This window comes from Crocodylus porosus, unplaced genomic scaffold, assembly GCF_001723895.1.
Source record: "Crocodylus porosus isolate Cpor-Errol unplaced genomic scaffold, CroPor_comp1, whole genome shotgun sequence".
Lineage (NCBI taxonomy): Eukaryota > Metazoa > Chordata > Crocodylia > Crocodylidae > Crocodylus > Crocodylus porosus.
Window position 1 is genome coordinate 5,211,517 of NW_017728938.1, and position 27,205 is coordinate 5,238,721.

General features: G+C 48.8%; 1 protein-coding gene across 1 annotated transcript in view; it reads right to left on the reverse strand.

Annotated features, from left to right (window-relative positions):
* BSN (bassoon presynaptic cytomatrix protein) overlaps nucleotides 1-27,205 on the reverse strand; it is a 454,766-nt gene that overhangs the window by 32,562 nt on the left and 394,999 nt on the right. Inside the window, exon 4 of the mRNA XM_019547517.1 lies at nucleotides 17,211-24,083. Coding sequence (XP_019403062.1) covers nucleotides 17,211-24,083 — 6,873 coding nt within the window. The remainder of the gene's footprint in view (nucleotides 1-17,210; nucleotides 24,084-27,205) is intronic.

Here is a 27,205-nt window from a genome sequence, read left to right on the forward strand (position 1 = left end):
AAAAAAGCCTTCAACCTGGTATCTCATGATCACCTCTTGAAAAAACTGGCTAACTGTGGCCTCAACCACACCACGATCTGCTGGCTGGGGAACTGGCTCCAGGGTAGGACCCAGAGGGTGGTTGTTGACAGAAGTCAATCATCGTGGTGTGCTGTGACCAGTGGGGTTCCTCAAGGCTCTGTCCTAGGGCCAATATTTTTTAATATCTGCATCAATGATGTAGACATCAGTGTCAGAAGCGGGCTGGCCAAATTCTCCAACGACACCAAACTCTGGGGTAAAGTGTCCACACCTGAGGACAGGAGGGTGATCCAGGCTGACCTTGACAGGCTCAAGAAATGGGTGGACGAGAACCGGATGGTGTTTAACACCGAAAAATGCAAGGTTCTCCACCTTGGGAGGAAAAATCTGCAGCATCCTTATAGGCTCGGCAGTGCTATGCTGGTAAGCACTACAGATGAAAGGGACTTGGGGGTCATGATTGACCACAAGATGAACATGAGCCTTCAATGTGATGCTGCAGCTAGTAAAGCAAGTGAAACGCTGGCTTGCATCCATAGATGCTTCTGAAGCAAATCCCAGGATGTCATTTTCCCCTTGTACTCGGACTTGGTGAGCCCACAGCTGGAGTACTGCATCCAGTTTTGGGCTCCACAATTCAAAAAGGATGTGGAGAAGCTTGAGAGAGTGCAGAGGAGAGCCACATGCATGATTAGAGGTCAGGAAAACAGACCTTACAATGATAGGCTGAGAGCCATGGGACTCTTCAGCCTAGAAAAGAGCAGGCTCAAGTGCGATCTGGTGGCCACCTATAAGTTTCTCAGGGGTGTTCACTAGGATCTGTGGGAATGTTTGTTCACCAGAGTGCCCCAAGGGATGACAAGATCAAACAGTCACAAACTGTGCCAAGACTGATTCAGGCTGGACATAAGGAAGAATTTCTTTACTGTCCGAGCCCCCAAGGTCTGGAACAGTCTGCCAGCGGAGGTGGTTCAAGCACCTACATTGAACACCTTCAAGAGTAAATTGGATGCTTATCTTGCTGGGATCCTATGACCCCAGCTGACTTCCTGCCCCTGGGGCAGGAGGCTGGACTGGATGATGCTTCGGGGCCCCTTCCAGCCCGAATGTCTATGAATCTATTATTTGGATTTGGTCCGAATCAGGGACAGTGATTCGATTTATTGATTCAGATCACTGTCCCTGATTCGATTTGGCTGAATCTGAAGATTTGATGCTGATCTGGAGAATCAGTAATTTGGACATAGACACAGCTTGAAATGTTTTTTCTACATACCTTGAAGTACCACCGCAACTTGTGATCACTGTGATGCCGGAGCAGATAGAGCAGACCACAGGAGTGCAGGGGGCCCTCCACGTGATCAGCAGTGAACCTGGAAGGGAGCACACTGGGCCCCTCTTACACCCCTCCAGCTCAGTGATCAGTTGCTGGGGGACCCCGGGTGCCTCCTCCAGACCCAGGAGGCACCAGTCACTGAGCCGGAGGGATGTGGGTGGGGGGTGGGGAGGCAGCACACTCCCTGGTGGGCCTGGAAGTCAACCAGAAGTCCCTCTGGTCCACTTCCTGGTCTGCTGCTGTGTGTGCTGGGGAGTGTCCCTATGCTTCTGTGGGACACTACATCCGCCCCAGCATTGTAGCACTCACAATCTGCCTGCTACCTAAAAGTATGTAGAAAAAACATGTAAAGCTGTGTCTATGTTTGAATCACTGAATTTTTCTGAATCTCTCCAAATAGATTCAGAGGGTTCTGATTTGATTCGGAGAGATTAAAGGGTCCTCTGATTTGATTCAGGTTTGGAGATTTGGCCACTGAATTGGGCCAAGTCTTTGCTGAATTGAATCAGGGACCGAAGCTTTGCACAGTTCTAGTTGGCAGGTTTTGCATTTCTTGTCATGGCATGGTCTGGATCCATTTGGTGTGTTTTGGGCTGTAGGGAGTTTGCTTCTTGTGATGAAGCTAGTGAGGTTCGGTGTTTCTTTGAATTTACAAAATACTTTTCATAGCTGAGCCTATGAACTTCACTTCATCAACCTCCTAGATACAAAAACTCATGGACTCAATATAGACATTGGATTTATGACACACTATAACCTGCCTGACATCTAACTCCCCAGGTGCTTTTCCACTTTTACCTGCTACATCCCCCTTTCCTCCCCCTCTGTCCCCGAGCCTGTTTCTCACCCCCTGATGCCTCAATTTGCATTTTTACTGATTGGCTTTCTTGCATGCATAAGAGCCTCTGGCTTCTTTACTATTCATTCCATCCAGGAAGAGTGCACACATCAACTGCAGATGCTTCCTCAGCCTGATGAAGGGTTTTTAAACCCAAAAGCTTGCTAAGATATATTTCTCCAACTATTCAGTTGGTCTAATAAAAGATATCAGATTGACCCAAAGAACCTTGTTTGCCCATGTCCTTAGATCAACACGGCTACAATCTACATCCCTTAACACACACAAGTGATATGAGTTTTGCTTTTAACACTTTGAGGGGCACATTCACAAAAACACCTGCATCTATCTCCTCGAAACTTGGCAGGCTTCATCCCCTCAGAAGGGGCTACCATTCCTCCTGTTTTCATCCAATCTTCAAAAAAAATGACAATGTTATAGGTATTTTAATGATTTCCCAGTATAGTCTATGGCCAAATCACCGAATCGGCACAGAATCTTTGTATCCGATTCAGCTGAATTGAATCGGGACAGTGACTTGAATCACCGAATCAAATCACTGGCCCTCCGAATCAGCCAAATACAAATACAAATCCAAATCAAATACTTGCTGCTTTGCACAGGCCTAATCAGTAGCATAATGCACGATGATCTATTTTTGCTCTAAAATAAGTCAGTTTGCATCATATATATAGAGGTGATTGCATGAAGTCTTATTTTTGTATATTGTGGGGGCTGTGGAGGGGTGGGGGGTATGGGTGGGCAGGTGGCATGGGGTTTCTTGGAGGCTGTGGGTGTATGTGGGGTGTGGGGTATGTGTTGATGTGGGCGGGTATGGCAGGCTTCTGGGAGGTGTTTGTAGGGATGAGTGGAGGGGGAGGGTGGCTGGGTGTGTGTGTTGGGGTGTGTGGGTGCATGTGTGTGATGGGATGTGTACAGGTAGTAGTGAGCGGGGCTCCCAGACCCATGGGTGTGTGGGGGGATGCATGTAGGGAGGGGTATGGGGAGGTGCAATGTTTGTGGGCATTGTGTAATTGCTCTAGACAGTGATCCCACACTCTCCCAGTGATTGTGTGTGGGGGAGAGTGTGGATGTGGGGTTTTCAGGGAAGGGTTTGTGGGTATGGTGGGGTGTGCATGGGAGCCCCCCACCCCAAACACACATGCCCCCATGAGCTGGTCAGCACCAGTCCCCACCCTGGAACAGCCCGGAGGCTGTGCACCCTACAGTGCACCCACTGCCAGTAGCATGCAGCCCCAGCACACTCTGCACCTGTTCCAGACTGACCCCGGCAGCAGTGGCTTAGCCAGAGGCACAAACAGCTTTGACCTGGACCCATGCCTGCTCTGCACTGCCCACCCAGGGTGTGTCCTGCTGCCCCCTGAGCACACAGTGAGGCTGGGGGAGCTCTGTGCTAGACTGCCTTTCTAGGCAGCTGCTGGCCCCAGCCCTGTCCTGCTGTAGACTCACCTGCTCACACTGAACAGCTGCAGTAACAGCAGCACTGGTGGAGCAGAAATGTGCTCAGCAAAGGGGAAACGCAGCCCCTCCCACTCAGCGCTGCCTGGCACTTCCTGCAGTAGGCACACAGAGCCCATGCCGGGCTGCCTTGCGCTGTCACTGCTGCCTGCGGGTTGCCCCACAGGGCAGTGGGGGCACCAGAGCAGCTCCAGGGCAGCCCAGTGTGGGCTCCACGTGGCTGATGCAGGAAGCACTGCGCAGAGCTAAGAGGGTGGGGCCACTTTTCCCCCATGCTGAGCACATTTCTGCCCCACCAGCACTGCTGTTACTGCAGCTATTCAGTGTGAGCAGGTAGGTGAGTCTGCAGCAGGTGTGGGATGCGGAGGGGCTGCGCATGGACCCCCACCAGTACCACAGGGCTGGGGCCAGTAGCTGCCTAGAAAGGGAGTCCAGTGCAGAGCTCCCCCAGCCTCACTGCGTGCTCAGAGGGTGGCAAGATGCACCACCGTGGGACAATGCTTGGGACAGGCAGGACCAAGGGAGCCACTACAGGCCGGACAGAGCCCCTCTCAGTCCATTTTTTGCCCACCCCTGATTCAATTGGTCCTGTTAATTTTCAGGGCAGGGATAACATCAACTGCTTATGTTGGCTTTTGCCACCTTTTAGCCAGGGGCTGGGCTTGTCCTCTTTGTTGCATACTCTGTTTCATATAGAAACATATATTGTATTTTGCCTAGATTCTCTGGTATACTGTGAAAACAGCATTTACATATCACATATCAATATATATTATAAAACAATGCTGATAATTACAAGGTGCTAGATCTCAGGAAGTAGAATAAAAAATACAAATAAAAATGGGTGACACCTGGCTGAATGGTAGCACTATGGAAGAGGATCTGGGAGGCCTGGTAGATCACAGATGCAACATGAGTCTGCAGTTTGATTCAGCTGAACAAAAGGCAGATGCAGTTTTGGGCTGTATTAGTAGAAGCATTAAGTGCAAGACAGGCGCTGATTGATAGTGCCTCTCTACTTAACACTAGTTAGGCCGCATAGCGAGTATAATGTGCGCTTTAGGGCTTCCTCTGTAGCAGGTGGTATGGCCCTCTTCCTTGGATCTCTCCAGCATATTTTGCCAACCTTGCAGCAGTAGGACTTCGGCTACCCTGGTGTCCCTGTTTTACCTGTGGCAGATTAGGGTGTTATGTCTTTTGTCTTTTTCAGGGTTGACTATGTAGTTTTACTAATAGGTTAGATAATGGACTTGTATAGGATGGCTTGGATAGGGATGATCTTGCCTCAGGCAATGGGTCAGACTAGATGACCTCTGGAGGTTTCTTCCAGTCCTAGTTCTCGATGCTTCTATGATATGAATCAGACATTGAAAAAACAAGAACAATGATAGAATTAAGGAAAAGGATGCTTTCTGTTAATAATTACAGAGGGAGTGGCAGCAACTGCAATATAAATCATGCCTAACACACATTAGCATACAAATACTTTCTGCTGTTTTTTGAAGTGCTCCATCCCTCGTGGGGTCTGCAGCAGGATATTAAATTTGTCAGAAGGATCATCTGGGGGGTCACTGCTAGCCTCATGAAAGTGTATTTGCATTCAGCCCAGCTACAAACTGTCAAAAGTGACCATTTTTCATCTCCGTTTTGCTCACTGGAGCTTGCTCCCAGTTTGTTGCCAAGGATCTGTCACCTTTCCAGTAGAACCACACTTGCATGCCCTACTGTGCTGAGTCTGCTTGCAATGCAGGTGGATACCTGGATGATGACTCCTCACTTCTACTGTCCTCAGCAATGTGCCCTCTTGGCCTAGGAGACTGCAGAGGACTAGCGTGCTCTACTCCTTCTTTCACTGACTGTTCTTAATTATCCAGCACCTGATTTTTTAAAGGTGCATATGTGCATCATTTGCAACTCTACTTACTGAGCAAGTCCTCACATCCCACTGAGAGCTTATACAAGCTACTGAAGCAGACCCAGAACTCGCTATGCTTTCTGTATCATGCAGCAGCTCCTGAAAATGCAACCTAGAGTTTCTGACCATAGGTAGTGGTTGGTTTGCAGATGAAAGCAGTATCTTCCTGCTGCCAGCTATTGGTATTTATTGTTAACTCATTAGCATAACTAAGGGAGGTGGGGGGCAAACAGGGCACCAGCCCTAGGTGTCAATTTAGGGGTGAACAAATATTGCAGCTTCAGCTGCTGCTAATCTGGCCACTGCTAGCATTAGTGACACAGCCACTACCCCATGTAGCGCTGCCACCCAGGGGGCGCAACTGCCCAGCTATGCTTTTGGATTAAGTACTGACAGTCAATGCCTGTTGTGAGTCCACAAAGGTTGGACTCCAGTGCTTCAGTCTGTGACTTTTTCCCACTCCAGTTCCTTGCAGTTTCACTGAAAATTAAAGTTGGCTGATAGCTCCTCACCTTCCCAATGGCACCATCTGTCTCTTCTTTCCTTCTGTCATGTGAGTAGGGACACTTGTTAACAATGGCTTACTAAGGATTTAGCATATGTTTTGCGGCTGATAAATAATGCAGTGAGATATCCTGGAGTATCCTGTATGCTCTGGGAACTGAATGCTACCTATGAACAGATCTCCTAATTTCAAATATTTGCGGTTTTCTGGCAACACCTTATGCAATTTAATCTTATTTCTTCCACATTTTTATTTTTGGTGATCCTCCCATGGATCTTCTCCACTTACTAGTGTAGAAGTAAGCCAATCCCTGTAGTGACTCAGCTATTAATGGCAGTTCGATGCCAGTGCTCGGTTCTTCCTGTACCTTCTCTTAACTCCATGATGACAGCCAGTCTGTGTATGTGGGTTCTGAAAAGTCTGCTGTCTCTTTTAGCTGAGCTTTACCTTTTTCTATGTTCTGTAAAACATTTTGAGTTGCAAACAGCTGAGCAGAGACTAACCAATTCATTAGACCTCTGAGTGCACAATGCACCTTTAAACAGAAGGTGCAATTATCTCCACTTTACTATTGGGGAAGCCGATGCATGGGATGACAGAGTCCCTCTTTCACTGGCCTGGTCTACCCTAAGCAATGAATAAGGCAGAAAGCTTGATGAAAACAATGAATGATCAAGAAACTAGAGACTGGGGTACAGAGCCTGACTATGGGGGGATCAAACTAGAATTCCATGCACTACCCTAATTTTGGCATTTCCTGATATTTAGTGCTTGACTCGACAACCTAAACAATGGTCTTTCAGCATATTTGCATTGTAGCATGTAACAGGGAACCCCTACTCCTGTTCCAGGAGGGTTTGAGTGGGTAGAGCATCAGATCAGGTGGCTAATAAGGCAATTAGCTGCACCTAGTACTGGGAAAAGAGACAAAAGGACCAATCAGGTGGCTGGAAGTGGGCTGGACTGAGGAGTATAAACCCAGTCCCTGAGCTACAGACCCTCTGTCTGGCCCTACAGATAGCAAGGTAAGGAGCTCCTGTGCAAAGAGGTGGACTGACCAGTGCCCATGCAGTGCCATAGAGGTGTGAAGAAGAAGCTAAGGGGAGCTTGTAGTCCTGCAGGGAAGTATTAACCCAGGGCTGGGAGGGTTTGGTTTTACAGCCATGAGGCTAGCATTTATGTTTTAGTGAGATCCACCGGTGGACCAGGAGTAGTTATAATGGGTGATGAGGAAGCCACAGACAGGGGTGCTTGAGGGCACTCCTGTGCAGTAAGCACCAGAGGTTGGGCAGAATGGCAGAGATTACTGAGGTGGACCCCCAGGGAAGGTGACTGGTGTCCAGGCAAGGGCAACCCCAGAGCCTGAGGTCTTGAACAGCAAGCTCAGGCAAAGGGTGTGGCCAGAGAGGAAAAGGGCTGAGGCTGTGACAGCCATGACCCCAACAAGAAAACTACAGGGCATGTCCCATTAAAGGGGAAGTAATGTGAGAAAGCAAAAGGCCCAGGTGTGGGTGGACAGATCAGCCTACCCCATGAGGTGACTACTGACACCTCAACATCAGTAAACAACATCAGAGGTATAGCAGGTGGGTGATGGAGGTGAGGCAGGGTTGGGAAGGAACTGGCAAGTGGGGCTTACCCCTGTGGGTAGTTCACGGTGCCTTTGTCTTCTCACTGCTTAAAAACTTTAGCTTGCTTCTATAACAAGCAATGTCCTGTTACATGCAGCCATAAGGATTTTCCCATCTGTGCATTAGCAGCAACTTTAAATCCTTAGACCAGTGGGTTATCACCCTTTTCATTAAGCATACCACAAATTAGTCCCATGCTCGACTGCTCTGCTTTCTGCTCCCTACACTGTTCTCCCTGTCTGGTCTCCTGCTTTGCCTTGTGCTTCCTGCCCTGTTTGCTGCTATGCTGCCTGCCCTTCCTGATCTGCCACATGTCACACATACAAGTTGCCTGTGCCACTCATGCCACAGGTTGGCCACCCCTGGCCTAAAGCACTAAACCCTGAGAAGGGATTAGACCAGTCCTAGGCACACAGCACATGGCACTATTGGACCCCTAGGCCATCTCCTGCACAACTACAGTTATAGCAGAAGGCCTGTAACACATGCAAGAATGACAAAAGAAGCTTTAATGCACCCGCATGTGCTCCAAGAAAGAATTACTTTCCCACAAGTATAGCAAAAGCAACAAAATATCTCTTGAAATCCCCAGGTACCTGGACGTGAAGGAAAAGATTTCCAAGTATGTTTACGTGCACCAAGGATGTCATTAACTGTTATTTGAAGCCAACTTTTTAAAATATTCATTGCTGGAGTATTAATGGAATCATGTTGCCTTAGTATGCCTTCTGAGGATATTCTCCTACCAAGAGGTTATTCCATAGCATGACCGGTCTCTGCAGAGAATTCATGGTATACAACTGAATAGTAACATTTCCTTGGATATGTGAAAATAATGACAAGTGGTTGACTGTCTGTCACAGTACATTTCCTCAGCAGTGTATTCCCCATGACAGAGATCTCCCAAAGCAGAGGGACGTCTCCACAGGGCTGCAAGAAGGTCAGTAACCAATATTTCATAGCACCAATAAGAAGCTGCTCTTTGTATAAAAAGGATTTGCCCAAGACTTTTCTAAAATCAGTCTACAACAGCCTTATCAAGAGACTTCCTGAAAATGGTAAAGGATGTGCTATAAATAGCATATATGGGGCTGACAAGATGAGATGTTAACCTGGCCAGGGGAAGCTGCTCTCAGCCCAAATACAGATGCAATCTAGAATGATATTGTTGTCTTACATGGCATCAGGCCAAAGGTAGTTTCTATTAATCTGAGAGAGAGAAGAGCTAGCCACACACTTCTTTTGCCTCCTCTGTTAAGGTCTGTCTCTGTCTATGCATGAGCTTTGGGCACATACAACAGAACTGGAGATGGGTCTGGAACAGCATGTAACGGACTTGGGTTGGGGTTGAAGTTTGGGTTCAAGGCTGAATTAGGTTTTGAGTTCAGCTATGATGTTAAACCCTTGTGAACAGGACCTTATGAAACTTCAACCCCAAGCAGTGGAGAGCTCAGCTTATCTTATCTTTTCTGAACCAATGCTGAAAAACAGGCTGCCTCTGGTCTCAGATTTAGTTCAGGACTAAAACTGTAGTAGTCAAAAGTGGGGGATTCAAATAAACCCTTTCAGGTTCCAAAAATTTTTTTTCTATGATTCTAGGTGTTCAAAGCTAATTTTCTGGTTAGAAAGCCCTTGAAAAAGAGCTGAGAGAAACTGTTTGGTCACCCTAGACTTTACACAGCCTCAGATGGCTGGTAGCCACTTCTGGGGGATTATCTCTTTCAACTCTACAGTCCTTTGTACCTTATTTTGAAAATCGGAGACCCAATGGCTAGGGCCAGAAGTTACACATAAACCAGGTTAAGTGATCAGAAACCAGTTTAAACCTGTAAAAGAACAGAAATTCAGTACACATAAACCACTTTCAAAATGGCTAAAACTAGTTTAAGATGAACTTGGTTGAATGTACTATCAGACTTAACTGATTTAGGTCAAAACAGTTTATGTAACTTCTGTCTCAGACTCCCTCCTGGTTTAAGTTAACTCACAGTCCCCCAGCATGCTTTGCAGAGCTGGGCTGGGTGGGGCAGCAGGGTTGGCCCCACACCTCTCTTCCCTAGCTGGAGCACTATCAGTACTCTGGCTGGCTGAGAAGGGGGTAAGGGTGGGACGGGGGGGGCCACATGGGACATGGCCAGATGCCAGCCCTGGGTCTGAGGCCAGAGGGGAAGGGAGGGGCTAGGATGGGACAATGTTGTGGTGGGCAGAAGCAGAGGGGAGGCAGGCAGGGGGAGTGATGCCCCTGGAGGGATCCTTGTACCGCCCCTCTCTGTGACGCAACAATGGAGAGAACACCAGGCATTCAGACGCGGGTGCTGGACCGGAGGCACCTGCTGAGTGGCTTCTTCTCCCACCAGGCCCAGGCCCAGCACAGGGTGGGTGTCCCCAGGGGAGGGAAAGGCAGTAGCATCAATGAGGAGGGAGGCAGGGATCCCCCTCCTCCAACCCCCTCTGCCAACTCTGCCCGAGTCACTCTCATCCACCTCCAGGGAGCCCCAGCCACTGCTGGGGCAATGGGCACTAGCCCACAGAGTTACTGGGTGCTGCAGCTGCCTGATTAGAGCCTCCTCTTTTAGACCGCCTGGCAGCTGGGCAGGCCACTGAGAGCAGCAGTGGGGCTCAGCGTGGCTGGGAGCAGCGTCCCCCATAAGGAACCAGCTGGCTGGTGCAGCACCTGGGCCAGCCTGCACCTGGGCACCCAGCAGCTCTGCTGCTGCTACAGAGCTGCCCCAGCCAAGCAGTGCATCCAGGCACAGTGCCTGGAGAAGCCGTGTGGGGTCCACATGCAGCAGCCAAGGCACTGCAAGCAGGGAAGTGGCCCTGGCCAGGCCTTCTTGCATGTCCTATCTGAGTGTCCAGGGTGTGGGTTGGGCCCTTCTCACTTCCTCTGGTCCCTTAAAATACATGGGGGGGGGGAGGGGAGGGACTTGAGGGGAAGGGCTCCAAATCCTGCTTGTGGCTGTGGGAAGCTCCCTGGCTCTAGGGTGCTCAGCCTGGGGTCCCAACTGGGCAGGAGGAAAGACTACAGACTTCATGGCGATATGGTGTGATTCTGAGGTGCAGCGGCAGTTCAGGCAGGGCACACAAGCCTCTTGTGCATGTCTCAGCATGGAGGTGACTGTTCTAGCAGGCAAACAAACCCCAGGCATTTCCCCCTCTTCTTTCTGCAGTATAACAGGGTCTGAAATGCTCTGTTCTTGGAGGAGCAGTGCAGGGGCTCCTCTCTGGATCAGGTCACAGAATCCTAGAGGAGTGGGGCTGGGAGGGACTTGCAGGAGTTGCATCTAGCCTAGCCCCTGTCTGAGGCAGAAGCATCCCTGTCCAGACCATCCTGTATTCACCCATATTCTAAACTGTACATAAGATGACCAGCAGCCCTGACACAAGGCTCCCCTGCCTCAGCTGTTTGAGCAAGGCGGGGAAAATCCAGGCAGACCCTGGCTGGACATCCTGCAGGCCAGGGTTGGGGTTTAAACCCTTCCCCAGTCATACTCAGCCTGCTGGGGCCTGGCTGCTTCCTCCCCCATGCCCCTGGTCAGCTTCCTTCAGCATTGCAGCTGCTGTGGAAGGGAGGGCTCACCCTAGCACCCCCTAGCGTCTAGCCTGAGCTACTGCAGGCATGTGTCTGCATTTTCAGAATCAAAAGTAAATGTCTATTCACTTGCAAATCAGTTCAATCTATGCAGGTTAGACTAACCTGTAAAGATTTAATCAATTCAGGCTTGGGCCTTTTGCATGTCTGTACTTAGCCAATATCAAGCTCTTGGCAACCTATTTTTCAGAAATGCTGGGCTTCCAGCTACACCCACTGAAATCTGTGCGTCTGGCTCACAGTGCACTTGGTATAAGCTGCTTGCCAATTTGACTGTTTGAAAAGTGCCTCTAGTGCAATGGTTGTCAAACAGGGCAGAATGATTTTAACAGAATGGATTCCTATGTGCAAACCCTGGATTTATCCTGTGAATCATGTTTGCACGCTTAATGGTGCTAACATTTTGGCTAGGGACAGGCATGACACACACACCGATTTAAGTAATCAGAAACTGGTTTAAACCTGTAACAGAACATAAGTTTAATGCACACAAACCAGTTTCAAAATGGCCAAAACCAGTTTGAGATAAATCTGGTTGAATGTAGTATCAGACTTAACTGACTGAGCTCAAACCAGTTCATGCAATGTCTGTTCCAGGCCCTTCCTGGTTTAAGTTAAACGAGAAAGCCCCAGCATCCTGGCATGCTCTCTGCTCCAGCCCAGCATGGCTGCCCCCACCCTTCTGCTTCCTAGCCAGAGCAGGGACAGGCAAGGGGCTGGGGCCTAACCTGATGCTGGCCCCAGGAAGGGGGCAGGGAAGAGGTTTATTCCCCCTCCCCCTTATCCTATTGTCCCACTAGGGCAGACCTGCATGTCTCTGCTGGCTGCTCTAGCAACTAGCAGTGGCTTGAAGTAGTGAACTGGCCAGAGAGGGGGTTTAATTCCCCCTCCCAGTCCCACCCGCATGGACCTGGGCCAGGGTCTGCCTGGCGCTCCCTCCTCACTGCTGCAGTGGCGGGGCAGGGGGTGCAGTGAAACACTGCCCAGCACTGTATCACTGCACCTCCTGCTGAGGCAGAGGGGGCAGGGAGTGGGGGTTATTTCCCCTTTCTGCCCCCACTGCCTCCAGGGCACCATAGCGAGGTCTGCCCACCCTGAACACTGGAGGATAAGCCCCCTCCTGCCCCCTCCACCAGATGCCGGGGGGCGGGATAACTCCCTTCTCTGCCCCTTGCCCAAGGGGTCCTTCTGGCTGGCCTCTGGCTGGGTCCCTGATCCTGCTGCTGGAGCGGCGAGGGAGCAGGGCCCTGATGGGGGCTGCAGCCCTTATCTTGGTGTCTGGGGAGTGCAGGCCTCTTTTGGGGCATCTTCTTTAGGTTTTGAAAAATCTGGTGGGTATTTTGCTTCTGGTCCTTGACTTAGTGTTTCAATTGCATGCTATTACGCAGAAGGAAAAGTTTACCCATGCAGCCCTAGTCTTCCCTCCAAAGAACATTTTGTCAGCTGCACGGTGTTAACCCCCTCGGGTATGTAGCATTGTGTTTTCTGTCACACTCTGAATTCCTTTGCCTAGAACAAGTGTACTGCAAAGAGCCTGGCATTAGGAGAGTTCACTTTAAAGATGTTCATGTTACTGGTTGGTGAGTTACTAGTCGAGTAGATAAGTTGCACTTGATTTAGTCACTCCCTGTGGGGGTATCTGGTTTGCTTCACATTTAAAAAAGACCAGTAATATATATTTGGGCAATATCACAGCCCGTGCAAACATTTCTACCTGCACACATTGAGGGGGCAACATTAACATTTAGCATCTTGCTTAGACCTTGCCTAACTCCATAGCTAGCCTGCAGCTGTCCACCCACCCTCCTTCCCCCTTGTGGTTCTACTCTGCCAGGAGTCAGTTTGGACTTGCCAGGAACAAACTGCTTTTTCCTCTGTCACCCACATGTAGTCCTCTTTAGCTTCCCATGGTCTCTCTTACACAAAAGTCCTTTGAGGACAAGAAACCACTTTAAAAAAAGCCTTTTATGATGTCATATATCTGGACTTTTAAAAAGCCTTTGATCTGGTGTCCCATGATCTCCTCGTGGAAAAATTGGCAAACTGAAGTCTGATGGCTGGTGAACTGGCTCTGAGGTTGGACCCAGAGAGTCGTAGTCTATGGAACTGAATCATCATGGCTCTCTGTGACTAGTGGTGTCCCCCATGGCTCCATCCTAGGACCTGTACTCTTTAATATCTTCATTAATGATATGGACATTGGTGTCAGAAGCGGATTGGCCAAGTTCACTAATGACACCAAACTTTGGGGTAGAGCATCCACACCCGAGGATAGGCTGGTGATCCAGGCTGACCTTGACAGGCTTAGAAAGTGGGCGAATAAAAACCTGATGACATTCAATACAGATAAATGTAAGGTACTCCACCTCCGGGGGGCGGGGAGGGGGGGAGATGGGGAGGAGGGAGCCCCGCATCATGCTTATAGGCTCAGCGGTGCTACTCTCGCTAGCTCCACAGTCAAAAGGGACTTGGGGGGTCATGACTGACCACAAGATGAACATGAGCCTTCAGTGTGATGCTGCGGCTAGTAAAATGAGCAAAACTCTGGCTTGCATCCATAGATGCTTCTCAAGCAAATCCCAGGACGTCATTCTCCCCTTGTACTCGGCCTTGGGGAGGCCAAAGCTGGAGTACTGCATCCAGTTTTGGGCTCCACAATTCAAAAAGGATGTGGAGAAGCTTGAGAGAGTCCAGAGGAGAGCCACGCGCATGATCAGAGGTCAGGCGAACAGGCGTTATGAAGAGAGGCTGGGAGACATGGGACCCTTCAGCCTGGAAAAGTGCAGGCTCAGGGGTGACCTGGTGGCTGCTTGTAAGTATATAAGGGGTGTGCATCAGGATCTGGGGGAATGGCTGTTCACCAGAGCGCTCCAAGGGATGACAAGGTCCAACAGTCACAAACTCCTCCAAGACTGTTTTAGGCTGGATGTAAGGAAAAATTTCTTTACTCTCCAAGTCCCCAAGGCCTAGAATAGACTCTTTCCAGAGGTGGTACAGGCACCTACTCTGGACTCTTTTAAGAAATGTTTGGATGCACATCTTGCTGGGATCCTTAGACCCTAGCTGACTTCCTGCCCCTGGTGCAGGTGGCTGGATCTGATGATCTTCCAGAGTCCTTTCCAGTCCTAATGTCTGTGAAATCTATGAAACCAAAAGGGTAAAGGCAGTTTGCTTCAGCCCATCCGCAAGACAACAAACTCTTAGGATCTCATTTACTCAACAAAGTGCCTCTTAGGTTGCTCTGGTTGCTTATGAGGACCTTGGCTCACATGCTATAAGCCTTTCTTTGGTTCTGCTTCTTCCTGCTGTCAGTCTCTATAGGTAAAGTAGAACTGTGCTCGAAAGTCTCCAGGCTTCCTGAGGCCAGTGTTAATTCTTTCTCTGACTTTCAAGTACTTACAGCCCAATGATACTATCTGCTATTCCCATAGCACAAGAGGGAAAGTTTTTGCCTTTCTCTGTAGTGGGGGCACGGTCCTCTTTCTTGGATTTCTTGAATGTATTTTAACAAACTACTTCCTGTTCTTGCCATGGCAGGACATTAACAGTGCCATTTCCCCCATTTTATCTGTAGTAAAGGTGGTTTTTGATGTTTTTGTGCATTATGCCTTGACGTTGTACATGAGAGTTGTTCATGAAGCTTTTAATAATAGGTTAGACAAACACCTATCTCAGGTAGTTTAGTCAGGGATGAGCCTGCTTTGAGCAAGGAGTTGCATTAGATGACCTCCAGAGGTCCCTTCCTACTTTCCTGATTCTAATGGTGGGGGGCTTTCAGCAGTGGGAAATATGGCATCAGACTCTGTTCTCTTGCTTCCTTCAGTGAGTGATGTTGGCCTGTTAGGTATATTTACCATTCCAAAGAATGCTGCCTATTCTGAGGTCAGTGCGATAAGAAAAATAAGGGCTCCTGTGGAACTGAATACAAGGCCGGTAGTTGGGTTCAGTTTCACAGGGGAAGTGGTGGTGTACATCTTTGACTGTGTAGTGCACATACTTTGTGCTCTCTACCACCAGGCACCCTGATCTTGGCCACCTGTCTCTGACAGTATTAGCACCCTAATTCTGTATGAGGGCATAGACCAGATCTTTTCCTTAAGACCACTAGAGGGCAGGACAAGGACTGTAATGATGATCCCTGCTTCTTAAAAATTAGTTTTATGAGCTTGCAGAGTATTATGCTGTGCATCAGGGAAAGGGATCTTTTCACTCTCCACGGGTACATCTACACGTGCATTAATATGCAATAGTGGGCACGTCTACACATGCATTCATGTGTAGGTACTGTGCATTCAGTTAGTACCTGTTATTACAGTAATCAGTTATTGTAGTAATCAGTGCTACTTCGCAGTAGCGCTAGTGCATGCCTTTTTAGTGATGCTAATGAGCAGTAGACTAATTCTACTGTGCATTAGTGCAATAGCACAGCTTTTGCCATGGCATGCTAATGCACAGTAGAATTAGTCTACTGCACATTTAGGGTCAGGTACAGATGTGCTCACTATCTCCCAGAAGTGGGGTTGTTTATCCAGTATTTGATGATAAACACATTTGCAAAGTAGCAAATGTTTAATACAGAGAGGGGATAAAGAAGGAGACTGCTACAGACCACCCTAACAGAGCACTATCATACTGCTCTGTTGTACCAACAAATTGCAAAGTCAGGAAGAAACTGGGCCAAATGCCCCAGTGCAAGATGGTTCAGGAGGCATGAGGAGAGTAGACAAGTCTGTGAGCTTTAGTTCTTCAGGCCTGGGGCTTATGTTTGGCTCTGCTATGTAGGGCATTGCTGGATGGCATTTCCGGAGTTTTCTGACTTGTCACAAGGGAGCTTCTCTGCTATAGGGGCAACAGCAGGGTTAGGAGCCATGCATACCATGCCTGTCTTTTCCTTAACTCAATCACCAGACCACTTCAATGGCCTTTTGCTTTGTGGTTCTTCTCACTCGAGTCTGGGGACTTTCCCACAAGAAATAATTCCTCGCAGAGTCCTGCCCCTGTAGGGGCTATGCAACTTGTTCAGTATTCCTCCCCTAAGCAGGGCTGATGCTCACCCAAGTATGAAATTCCAGTGTCGGGGCACTTCCATTTTACCAGCTGCTATTGTCGCTTTACGGCACATTGAAAAATGGTCTCAGTGCCCTCTCTTCTTTTGCCTGAAAATGTAGTACTTTGGCTTCACTTTACCTGTTTTTTCCCTTCCACCTCCTCTGCCTCCAAGCCCTCTAGACTGGGGGAGTTAGGATGGAAATTCCCTCTGCTCCCCACTCACCTGTCCAGCCTCAGCACAAAGCTGTGTGCAGCACCATCAAAATACTGCAAGAGTCAGTGCCTTAGAAGAGTCAGTGCCTGGACTGTATGCGCATCAGGAAAGGAGAAGAACAATGAGTGAGGAGGCACTGTGAACTCCTTCAGGCACTAAAGGTCCACAGGCCATATATTCAAGGCCAAGCACAAGTTTCACTTGGGCCTTGAAAAAGGAGAGAATTCCCTTCTGGGGGAAGATTCAATATGAACGGCTCCAGGAGGTGTCCCAACGCAGTGCCTAAGGAGAAAGCACCTCCATGCTGAGCTGATGAGATGCTGTCCTTACCTGAAGGAGCTTAACCCTTCTGTGGGCATAACTAATTCCTGGACAACCTCTCTGGGAGGGCAATAAACCGCCTCCTTAGTAAAACATTAATGTTGCTACTGGGGTTCCTCAAGACATTCCTGATCATGAAGTATGTGAGCAATGGAAAACCCTCCTGCTCTCATACCTAAAGGCTTGCTCTTTTGTCTGCATTCAGCTGCACATCTCTACCAGACTTGCCCAGTTCTGGGCAGTGGATGAAGTCTAAGAAGACACAACATTTGTGCTGCAGCTCATGATTTGCACAAAGAGTTCTCTTACCTGGCTGCCTGGCAGTAATGGGTGCTGGTATAAGGAGAACCTGTCCTTCCCAGACTCCTCTGAGGTAGGGCTGATGGGCTTGGGGTCAGATAAGGATCTCTGCATGGTTTTGATGGGACGAGGCAGGGTCTGCTGGTGTTGGGTGGAGTCAGCCGTGAAATGCTTCTGTGGTGTCACATGGGCCTTATTAAGTCTTTCACTGGTAGTGAATGTAGACTCTAGCAGCCGGTGTGGGGAGAGAGGGGAGACGGGGGAGTAGAGTACCTGGGGGGATTTGGGAGGCTGGCGGGTCATTAGCTGGGAAAGAGAATCTGTAGGCAAATGGGACTGATATCCAATTTCCAGAGGATCAGGCTTCTTCTTCTCAAACTTGCCTAGGGCCTGTTGCCTGATAGCATGGGGGTCCAGGGGACTTGTGCTCACCATCTGAACATTAGAGGAGTAGGGTGTGATGGTTGTAGGCACAGTAAGCTGGGGGACCACAATGCCTGGCTGAGGCTGCGCTTCTGGCTCAGTCTGGCAGGCCAGGCTCTCCCCATGCTGAGTCTTCTCTGGAGCAGAGATATACTTCACTATCTCCACTTTGGGGTCATGGGTAGTGATGTGGATGGAGGGGGACACTCTGAGCAGCTGGTCAGGCTCAGTCTGCACAGAGCAGTCGCTGATGGTTTGGATGCCTATGCTGGCTGTGCCTTTTGAGGAGGAGTCCTGCTTACTCTCGGCACTGGAGTCTGAGTGCCGTGAGAAGCGGGATCGGCGCCGGCGCACTGGTTGCTCCCATTCTGCATTGTCCTCCTCATCTGTTTGCACGCTACAATCAGTGCTGCGCCGGGTGCGGCGGCGCCGGGACAGGTAGTAACGTTCCTCGCTATCTTCCTCATCTGTCTGCACACTGCTGTCTGTGATCTTTTTCACCACGTATGACTCATGTGGGGCTTCTTTGTCATAGGCGTCCCGGAGGCGTGGCATGGAGTTCCTCTTTTTTATTCCCCGGTTGGACTCCCACTGCTCCTCTGTCTGCAGGGACATTTCTGAGGCAGAGTTAGTGAGTGGCCTCTGCAACCCAGGATAGCGAGGCTGTGCTGGCACTTCCTGCCCTGCAGCTGGGGTAGCCATGAAGGCTTGGTTCAAGGGTGGCCAGTACTGTCCATTTTGGGTCAATGTCCTTTGCATTTCCATTGCTATCTCAGTGACAGCCTGAGGAGGGATTCTCCCTGCTGGGTCACACACAGGAGGGAAAGTACTTTTTTGCCTCTTCTGCTCCTCCAGTTGTTGTTGCAGCTGCTGCTGGAGCTGTTGAATTTGCTCCAGCTGTAAGCGCTGCTGGGCCAGCTGCTCCCTCTGCAAAGCAAATTGGGCCTGGCGTTCTTCCTGCTGCTGCTGCAGAACCTGGTGCTTTATAGACTGCAGCTCCTGGATTTCTCTGTGTACCAGCATCTGCTCCTTCTCCCTGTGCCGCTGCAGCTCCACACGCTCCCTCTCCAGCTCCTCATGCAGCCTCAGCTGCCTCAGCTTCTCCAGCTCTACCCTCTCCCTCTCTATCTGGAGAATGTGTTCTTGCTGCTTGCGCTGGCGCTCCTCCTCTTTTTCCTTTTCTTCTCTCTCCAGGCTGCCTTTGCTGGGGACACTGGTCTGAGGCAGCTCTGCCTGTGGCTTTTGGGCTGGGAGCACTAGCTGCTGAGGCTGACTGATCTCTTTTGCAGTACTCTGGGCCCCTGAAGCTGTAGCAGACCCCTCATCTCGAGTGCTAGCCCCAGCCTGCTCAGGCCTTTGAACACCCACTGCAGTGAAAGCTTGTGCTTTGGCAGTGGGCACTGTGCTGATGCCACTTGCAGCAGTGCTGGCTGCAACAGTGGTGACAGGTTTTCCCAGGTACATGGGCGTTTCCATCACTGATGTTGTGGGAACAGATGGGAATCTGCAAGGAGCTGAATAGCGGTATAGACCTGGGGCTGCAAGGGGGATCCTTGGAGTAACCAAAGGCACTCTGGTCAGGCTGGCCAGAGGGACAGCTGTGATGTTACCTGGGGTGTAAGGTCTATATAACCCTCGGAGCATGGGCCGAAGCACAGAAGCTGGCTGGGTGGTGATGGGAAGGGTTGATGCTATAGGAGTGTTTATAGTGGAATAAATCATGCCATCTGCAGCTCGCACAGTGGCTGTGGAAGGGAATATCTGTCTGACAGCTCCCAGACGGACACCAGGGAGATTGTACTGTGCTAGATTCCCGAAGCCCTGACGTGAGTCCAGGAAATTGGTGTTGTACATCATGCTGGGTTTGATGGGAGTGATTCCCTGTGGAGCAGAGATGTTGCTAGATCCTGTTGGCCCAGCACTGAGAGAACTGGGCCCATACTGCAAGAGATCAGGACTGTTTGTATGTCTTCCTCCATACTGGTCCATTGAGTTGAGCGCAGCACACATTCGGCTGATTTCACGAGCTGTAGTGGCACTGTACTGGGCCAGACTAGACTCCTGGAAATTTGCCAGGTCTCTGGGTGAGTACCGGTAGTCAGAGTAGATATTTGAGGCTGAACTGTACCTTCTCATTGGAAGTGGGTGACTTAGCAAGTCTGTGGGCTGCCGGAGGTCAGAGAAAGAGCCATACTGCAGGCCGTGGCCCAAGTAACCCCCCTCTGTGAAGCTGATGCTGTAGGAGTCTTTCATTGTAGTCAAATCCACTGCAGATTCTCCTGCAGGGGAGTGGAAAGGCTGCTCCCCCTTAGCAGGGTAATAATTCATGCTGATTTCTGAGATGTTTGTATCTGACATAGATGAATACAGCCTTCCAAACATGCCTTGTGGGTAGAATCTGTGTTCCTCATACAGACTTGGAGCTGGGGCTGACTGCTCTCTGAATGGGTAGGTCTCAGGCAATTCTTGTTCTTTGTTTCCATAGTATGGGGCACTAGATTTGCCAGTTGGAGCTGTGTCCCCAGCTTTTTTCTCTGGCATCTTTGGGGAAGGATTGAAAGCTCCAGTGCAACTGCTGCCAAAAGGGAATTTATACACTACATCACAGCATGCCACCTGGCTTTCGGGCTTTATCCCTGTGAGATCCAGCACATTAGCTGGTGGTTCGTCTTTGAGCACTTTTGTTACTGGGCCTGCTGCTATATCATCCATCTGTACCATCATGACTTGTGATTTTTTGCCTCCCAGGTTGACTGGGGGACCCTGGGTTTTCAGTTCCACAGGTACCCCTCTATATATGTCTGGGCTTTGATCCTGAGAGAATTGCCTGGGAATTGTACTGATGTTAACACCACCCGGTGTGCTACTGGTCTGAGTTATAAGCACATCTTTCTTCACAAACGTTGTCATTTGATTGGGCAAATTATATCTTGCAAATTTTGTTTGTTGCGGAGTAACAGCTTCAGGTTTTCCTTCCAGAGCAGAAGTCCCAGTTTCACTCCCACTCCCTCTGAAGGAGCCAGTTTGAACTGCTTGCTCTACCTGCTTGACTTGGGTCAGGCAGACAGGACTTCCTGCACCTTGTCCATAGTCCATCCTGTTCTGGAAAGGGTCTCCATACACTGCGGGTTGTTTTGGCTGAGACACAAGCATGGAGGATGCCACAGTTATGCTGACTGTAGTGGTTGTGCCCATAATAGCATGGGGCTGTTCTTGGGCATTGAGATTTATGATTAAGGGCTGGATAGCTGTTGATTGCCGATTTGGAGTCTGTTCTAAAGCAAGGCAGTATTTTCTAGTTTCAGTAGCTAGAGAAGTGAGATCCATGCCATGGTCTGTTATGATGATTGGGGCTGATTTCAGAGCTGTTCGTAAGTCTACAGCACTACTGCTTGGTGGCTTGGGTCCAGGCTCTACCCTGGATGTTCCAGGAATTGAAGATATTCTGCACAAGGAGATATTCTCTGCAGGCAGCGTTCCCCAGCTGTACACACCAGCAGGGCTGTCTGCAGAAGTGGTAGGCACTTTCTGAACTGCACCGCTGGGCACAGAGGCTCTGTCTATCATTGACTGTGTCTTTGTGTAAGTGGATTGCAGCTGCTCCTGCTGAAGTTGTGCTGCATTGATTATTGTTTGACTGTAGCTATGCAATGTCTGCTGGCGACTCAGCCTGGTTGGAGATGAGGCAGGGGATGTGGAGGAGTTTACATTTATTGGCTTTGTTTGGCTAGATGCATCTGATGCTAATGTAATGACCATAAATGGAGCTTCTTGTGATGACTGCTGCCTAGTAATGCGAGGAGAACCAGCACGATGGGGTGTCTGTGTTCCTTGGGCTATCATTGGAGAAGAGGTTGATGTACTGGTGGTAGTGGGGATATCATACGTGAGAACTGTGCTTTGTGTTTGAGTGGAAAACTCTGCAGTTGATTTTGGTCCCATCCCAGGGCTAGCTGGCATCCCTCTTCTTGGGACCGAATAAGTGGGACTTTGAGTAGGAGAAGTTGGGGAAAGTGGTGGGCTGGAGCCTTTGAAGAAAGAGTACATTTTGGATGACATAGTCTTGCTATCATTCATATTCTGGAGTTTCTCTCTTGCTGATGGCCCGCTGACCTCGGTAGCACTCTTGCTTCTGGAGATATCCTCTGTCTGAGAGCTGTAACTTGTAGTACTCTTAATTTGACTGTAACTTCTGGTAGATACAGATGTTGTGTCTGAGCTACTCAAAGATGGAGAGCTGTAGATTCGTGGTGCACTCACTGGGCTGGAAATGACAGTGGTGACAGTGCTGGGGCCTTTAGCATATGGATAGGGAGCTGTCATAACTCTGGACACTGAGGTAGAAGCTGCCGATAAACTCTGAAGCTTTGCATGACTATGCCCCTCTTTTGCAAAATGCTGAGTGACTCGAACATCAGGAATTACCCTGCCTGCACTTTCTTCAGAGGATGAAAAAGATACAGGAGCAGAGAGCTGGGTGGGGCTTGTGCCTGGTGTGAGTGGAGCATTGTTTTGCTTCATCAAATCGGCATAAGCACTTTCAGCATTCAGATAGTGCTTTTCCTGATATACTTCTTTTCTCCCTTTCTTCTTTTCCTCCTGTTCTAGAGCCAGATCAAAGGAGGAGGACTGGTGCATCCTGGAAATGCTCTGCGATGTCTGCAGGATTTCCTCGTACACTGCTCCAGGTTTGGAGAGTTCACTCTGGTAATCAGACTGAGAAGACTCCAAGTTCCTGGAGTCATAGCTATACTCATCTATGTAATGATATTCAAAATTATTTTGATCTTCTGTGCTGCAGTATCCTACCTGCTGGTAGGTGTCACTATAGGAAACGCTTTGTTGGGACTGCTGGACTTGCTGCTTTTGGAATATTTCTGCCTTCTTCATAATCTCTTCATATGCTTCTTCTGCACTTTTCAGAGGCTTGCTTGAGGGATAACTAGAACTACTGTCTGTTTTTTCTGTTGGGGAGTAAAGGGACATGAAAGTAGGCAAGTTGTACTCACTGCCCGACTTGTACAGCTTGGAGGCTATGACATCAAATCCCTCAGCATCAGAGTCTACAGAGGGCGAGTACTCTGAGCAGGAGGATCTGTGCAGCTCCTCCATCTCTGCTGCCTGCCGAAGCTCCTCTGTGGGAGAAGCATCCTCAATGGGAGACAGGTTACTAGGTGGTGTTTTGGATCTTTCTCTTCTCCTCTGTGCCCTCAGCTCCTCCTTGTCCCGCTTAGTTTTGCGTGCAGTGCTTCGAATACGTTGCTGCTCCACTTCCCGCATCTTCTCCTGCTCCCGCAAGAGCTCCTCTTCCTCCCGCAGCTCCTCTTCTTCTGAGGAATCCTCTATGGTTGGCAGCAAAGGCCCATGGGAGCGATGCCGTGCTTTTCGCTGCTGCTTCACTTCTTCCAGCCTCTGCCTTCGGCTGGGGCTGCTGTCACTGTCCTCTTCCAGAGAAGAGATAGAAGTTGGGGAGGTACCTGATGTGTAGCTAGGTGTTGTTGCAGGCAAGGTGGAAGAATATTCTCCCCTTGACCGTTCCTCTGGGGAGCCTGTCAGGCTCTCCATTTCCAGTTCTGGCTCCCTGTCCATGTTGGTGTCTGTATCCTGGCTAATTTCCATGTCTCGGTTGTAGCTCTTGGTGCTATTTAACTCAATGGTTTTGAAGCGCCGCAATCCCCCCTGGGATGCAGTCATGTCATCTCCCTCTGCAGCTTCTAGTTCTTTCCTCTCCTCCTCATACAAACTTCCAGAGCTGTGAGGCAGGCGTCTCTTGGCTGAGGAAGGATCTTTGCTTTTCTCTGTGTCGGGTTTGTGCCCATTTTTTGTGACACTGTATTTTATATGATCATATTCCTTTTCCTCATCTTCAAGGTTGTCCTCTTCGGCACTCATCTCCAGGATCTGTCTCCTCATGAACTCCTCGTCAGTCATCTCTGTGTCTCTGCCTTTCGGCCTGGTTGGTAGTGGGGAGAATCCTCCTTCACTGCTGTCCTCCACGTAGTCATGACGCAGCTGGCTGCCAAAGTCATCTGATGACTCCATACTCTCTCTTTGATCTCTCTGGTTTTCCCACTCTAGGGAGTCTTCATCTTCTTCCATGATATCTTCTAGCTCCTCATCAGAGTCGAAGGCTTCTGGGGTGATAGAAAGGGACCGAGGTCTCTGCCTCTGTCTTTGCTCTTCCTGTATCTCATGGTACATTTTCCCTTGGTCGCTCTGGTCTTGGGACATACCCTTTGATTCCAGCAGGGGGCGTACGCTGCTCTCTAATTTTGTAAGTTCAGAGGGACTGGGAGGGCTCTGCTCTGCTAGGCCTGTTCCATTCAGCCTCTCCTCTTCCTGCTGTACCAGGCCTGTTATCTCACTCTGGGAGCTAGAAATGCCATCAGATGAGTAGCCAGTGTCACTCAAGCTTTGAGGGCTGCGGGACAGGTCTGAGGGATAAGGCTTGCTTGCTTCCTATAAACAAGAAAGAACGAAAAGTTACCCATTAGGCAATGAACATTTTGATTTTTCACAAAAACCCAGATAATACGGGTGACATCTGGAATGAAATATCATGAATAATTTCAGCTATTTCATTAAATTACTTCAAATGGCAGACATTTTGCACACTTATAAATTAGAAAATTATACTCGAAAATAACTTTTCTTCTAATAATTTCCCCCAATTCTGACTCAGAGCAGATTCACAGGTGTATCAGTAAGTCAATCTCATGATAGTTGGTTGTTTTTGTCTTTATAATGCATCTTTTCCAAATAAATCTTATGAACACCCCTAACCATGGATCCTGCAGTGTGATCCTTACAATTCAGATGAGCCTCACTGACATCTGCTTGCTGAAATAAAAGTGTGTGATGAGAGACTGAAACCGTGTGTACTCTGTTTGTAGAACTTAAAAGCTTCAGTATTTTGGTTGGCTCTGAGTTTTAAAAGGAGCCATCTGGCTTTTGGCTTGCCCAGGGCCACTCAGCTTCAGAAGCTTCTGTGGTCTCCTTGAGGTTGGAATAGTGGATATATGGTGGCTGTTTTGTAAACAGAGAGGGCTGTCTACGCGTTGCCCTACAGCAATGTAGCAACACCTTACACTGCTGTAGGATGCACTATGTCAATGTAGCAATCATGCAGGTCTACACATGATTACCTGCTACGTTACTGTACTGGCATGCTCCCTGCTCATAGCGTGCTCCTACGGTGATGTAGCAGGGAAATCTAAGTGTGCACCACCTGTAAATCATAGTACCCACCCATACTGCTTCGTGGTACTAAAGCACAGCACCATAATAATGTTGCCATATGGCAATGTGTAGATGTGCCCAGAGGAAGTTTGGGTCCTTTAAGGCCAACCTGTATCATCTACATTGGGCATGCCCATATGTCACCATGCTTTAATACTTTTTAGGAAGTACTAAAACACAGCACAGTACAGGCGGGTACTCTGCCATACAGGCAGTGCATGCTTAGATTTCCTCACTATGTTGCTATAAAGGCGCACTATAAGCAGGGAGTGTGCCACTATGGCTATGTAGCAGGTGATCATGTGTAGACCCACATGATCGCTATGCTGCCATAGCGCACCACAGAGCAAAATGTAGATGTGCCCATTGTGTGCTACTCATAGGTTACCAGTTCTGCTGCTTTACTGAGAACATGCTTTGTTGTTTAAGTGAAGTTCAATAAATAGGTGCTGTACAGGGATGTATTTCAAAAGCACTCTCCACTATTCATGGGGTGCAAGCAAGGGACTTGAGGTGCCACCAACACCAATGCTGAGCAATGATATAAAACACCTAACACAGTAGCAGGATTAACCGCTGGGCTGCAGGCTCCCTCTCCCCTGCACCTGCCTTCTCCAGTGCCTTGTACCCTTTGCCTGCTGGTATCTGGCCATTTCTGCCTGCTCCAAGCTGCTGGGTGCTGTAGCTGTTGAAGTCTTGAGCCCGCTTACCCCTGTTCTGGCACCCCTTAGCACCAGGGCTTGTGACCTCCTTGCCCACCACTAGTTATACTACTGATTTAGTAAGGTAAAACTTTCAAAAGTTAGCAGTGCAAGTACATGTGCATGCCTATATTTGTAAACCCAGATACCCAATGTGCATGTATAAGCATATACAGGCACAAATACATGGCCAGTTAGGTGCCTTGCAGTCAGTGGGCATGTGCCAATCTATGTAGGCATCTGCTTCTGGCACACACAAAGTCTGAATGTGCTTGACTTCAAAACTCGAGCCCAGTATGATTATTTGATGCCCTCATCTCTAGCAGTTTTTTATAATCAATTAGGCCATTAATAAAATATTTATTAAACAAAAACCAGGTACTGGAAAACCAAATGTTCTCTGGTGTGCGAGGTTTGTTAACACACAGAAGTTTTAAAGATTTAAAATATTACAAAAGTGCTCTATTAAGAGTGAAACTATTCTTCAGAAGTGCACATATATTTCATCAGCTGAGTTCCGACACCATCATTTGTGCATATAAATTAACCCGTGCATATAATCTAGCTATGGTACCATTTTTTCCTGTCCCTATCATCTGTTTGGAGATCATTACTATTCCATGACAGGAAGGTTAAGGGTCAAAACTGAGACTGCATTGTTTAAGAGGGAAGGGGGGGGGGCATGGGACAACATGGATTTCATATGGAGGAGTTCAAGTTTTTGTTTGGAGGTGTCAGATTAGATCCACGAGTACTGTTAGCACCATAGAAATTATTATTTTTTGAAAAGTGGGGTGGGGGAGATTATCCACGTTTGTGCATTGTACATTTCAGGATATTTATATTCCCAATGATATGACATCCCTAACCACTCCTGGGAGTAGCTCAGGGTGGACTGTTCCTATAGCTACAGTCTCTAAATGTCATAATGCATCAATAATAATTAAGGTGGGTAGTAAATGTACTGGGTTAATGCATTAGCTTTTTCCATATGGAAAGCTAGACATAAATCCTATGTTTAATCACATGAAAAATACATTTGGGGTTATAACTCCTGGTGGTGTTTACTCACATCAGGAGATTCTCACATAACTTAACATGATCAGTAGTCTGTCCTCTGGGCGAGATGGGAATGCTTGGGTAGAGCTGCATCCCAGAGGGTGCATCTACATGTGCATTTGATCCAGAAGTGGTTCACTTATGAGTAAACTACTTAAGAGTAAATGCTCCCGGGGCATCTACATGTGCAGGGATGTGGGAGCAGATTTGCTGCTGCTAGCAGCAAACTGCTCCTGCTTCCTGCGGCCTGGCAATGGACCCCTTTTGCTACCGAGGGAGCTGGAGGCTCTGGCTGCAGCTGCCTGTGGCTGGCAGCCATCTACAAAAGGCAGCTTTGCTCTAGGGCTGTGCAAAGCTTCAGGTATTGCTTTGATTCTAAGAAGATTCAGCCCGATTTGGTGGCCAAATCTCCAAATCTGAATCGAATCAGGTGACCAATAAAAAGGTCTGAATCGATTCAAAGTTCTCTGAATCTTCAGAAAAGATTCTTTTTTCGGAGAGCTTCCATGATTCAGACAGTCCCCACCCGCTGCAGCAGGGAGCTGCAGCTGGACTTGGAACTGGTAAGTAGGGGCAGGAGAG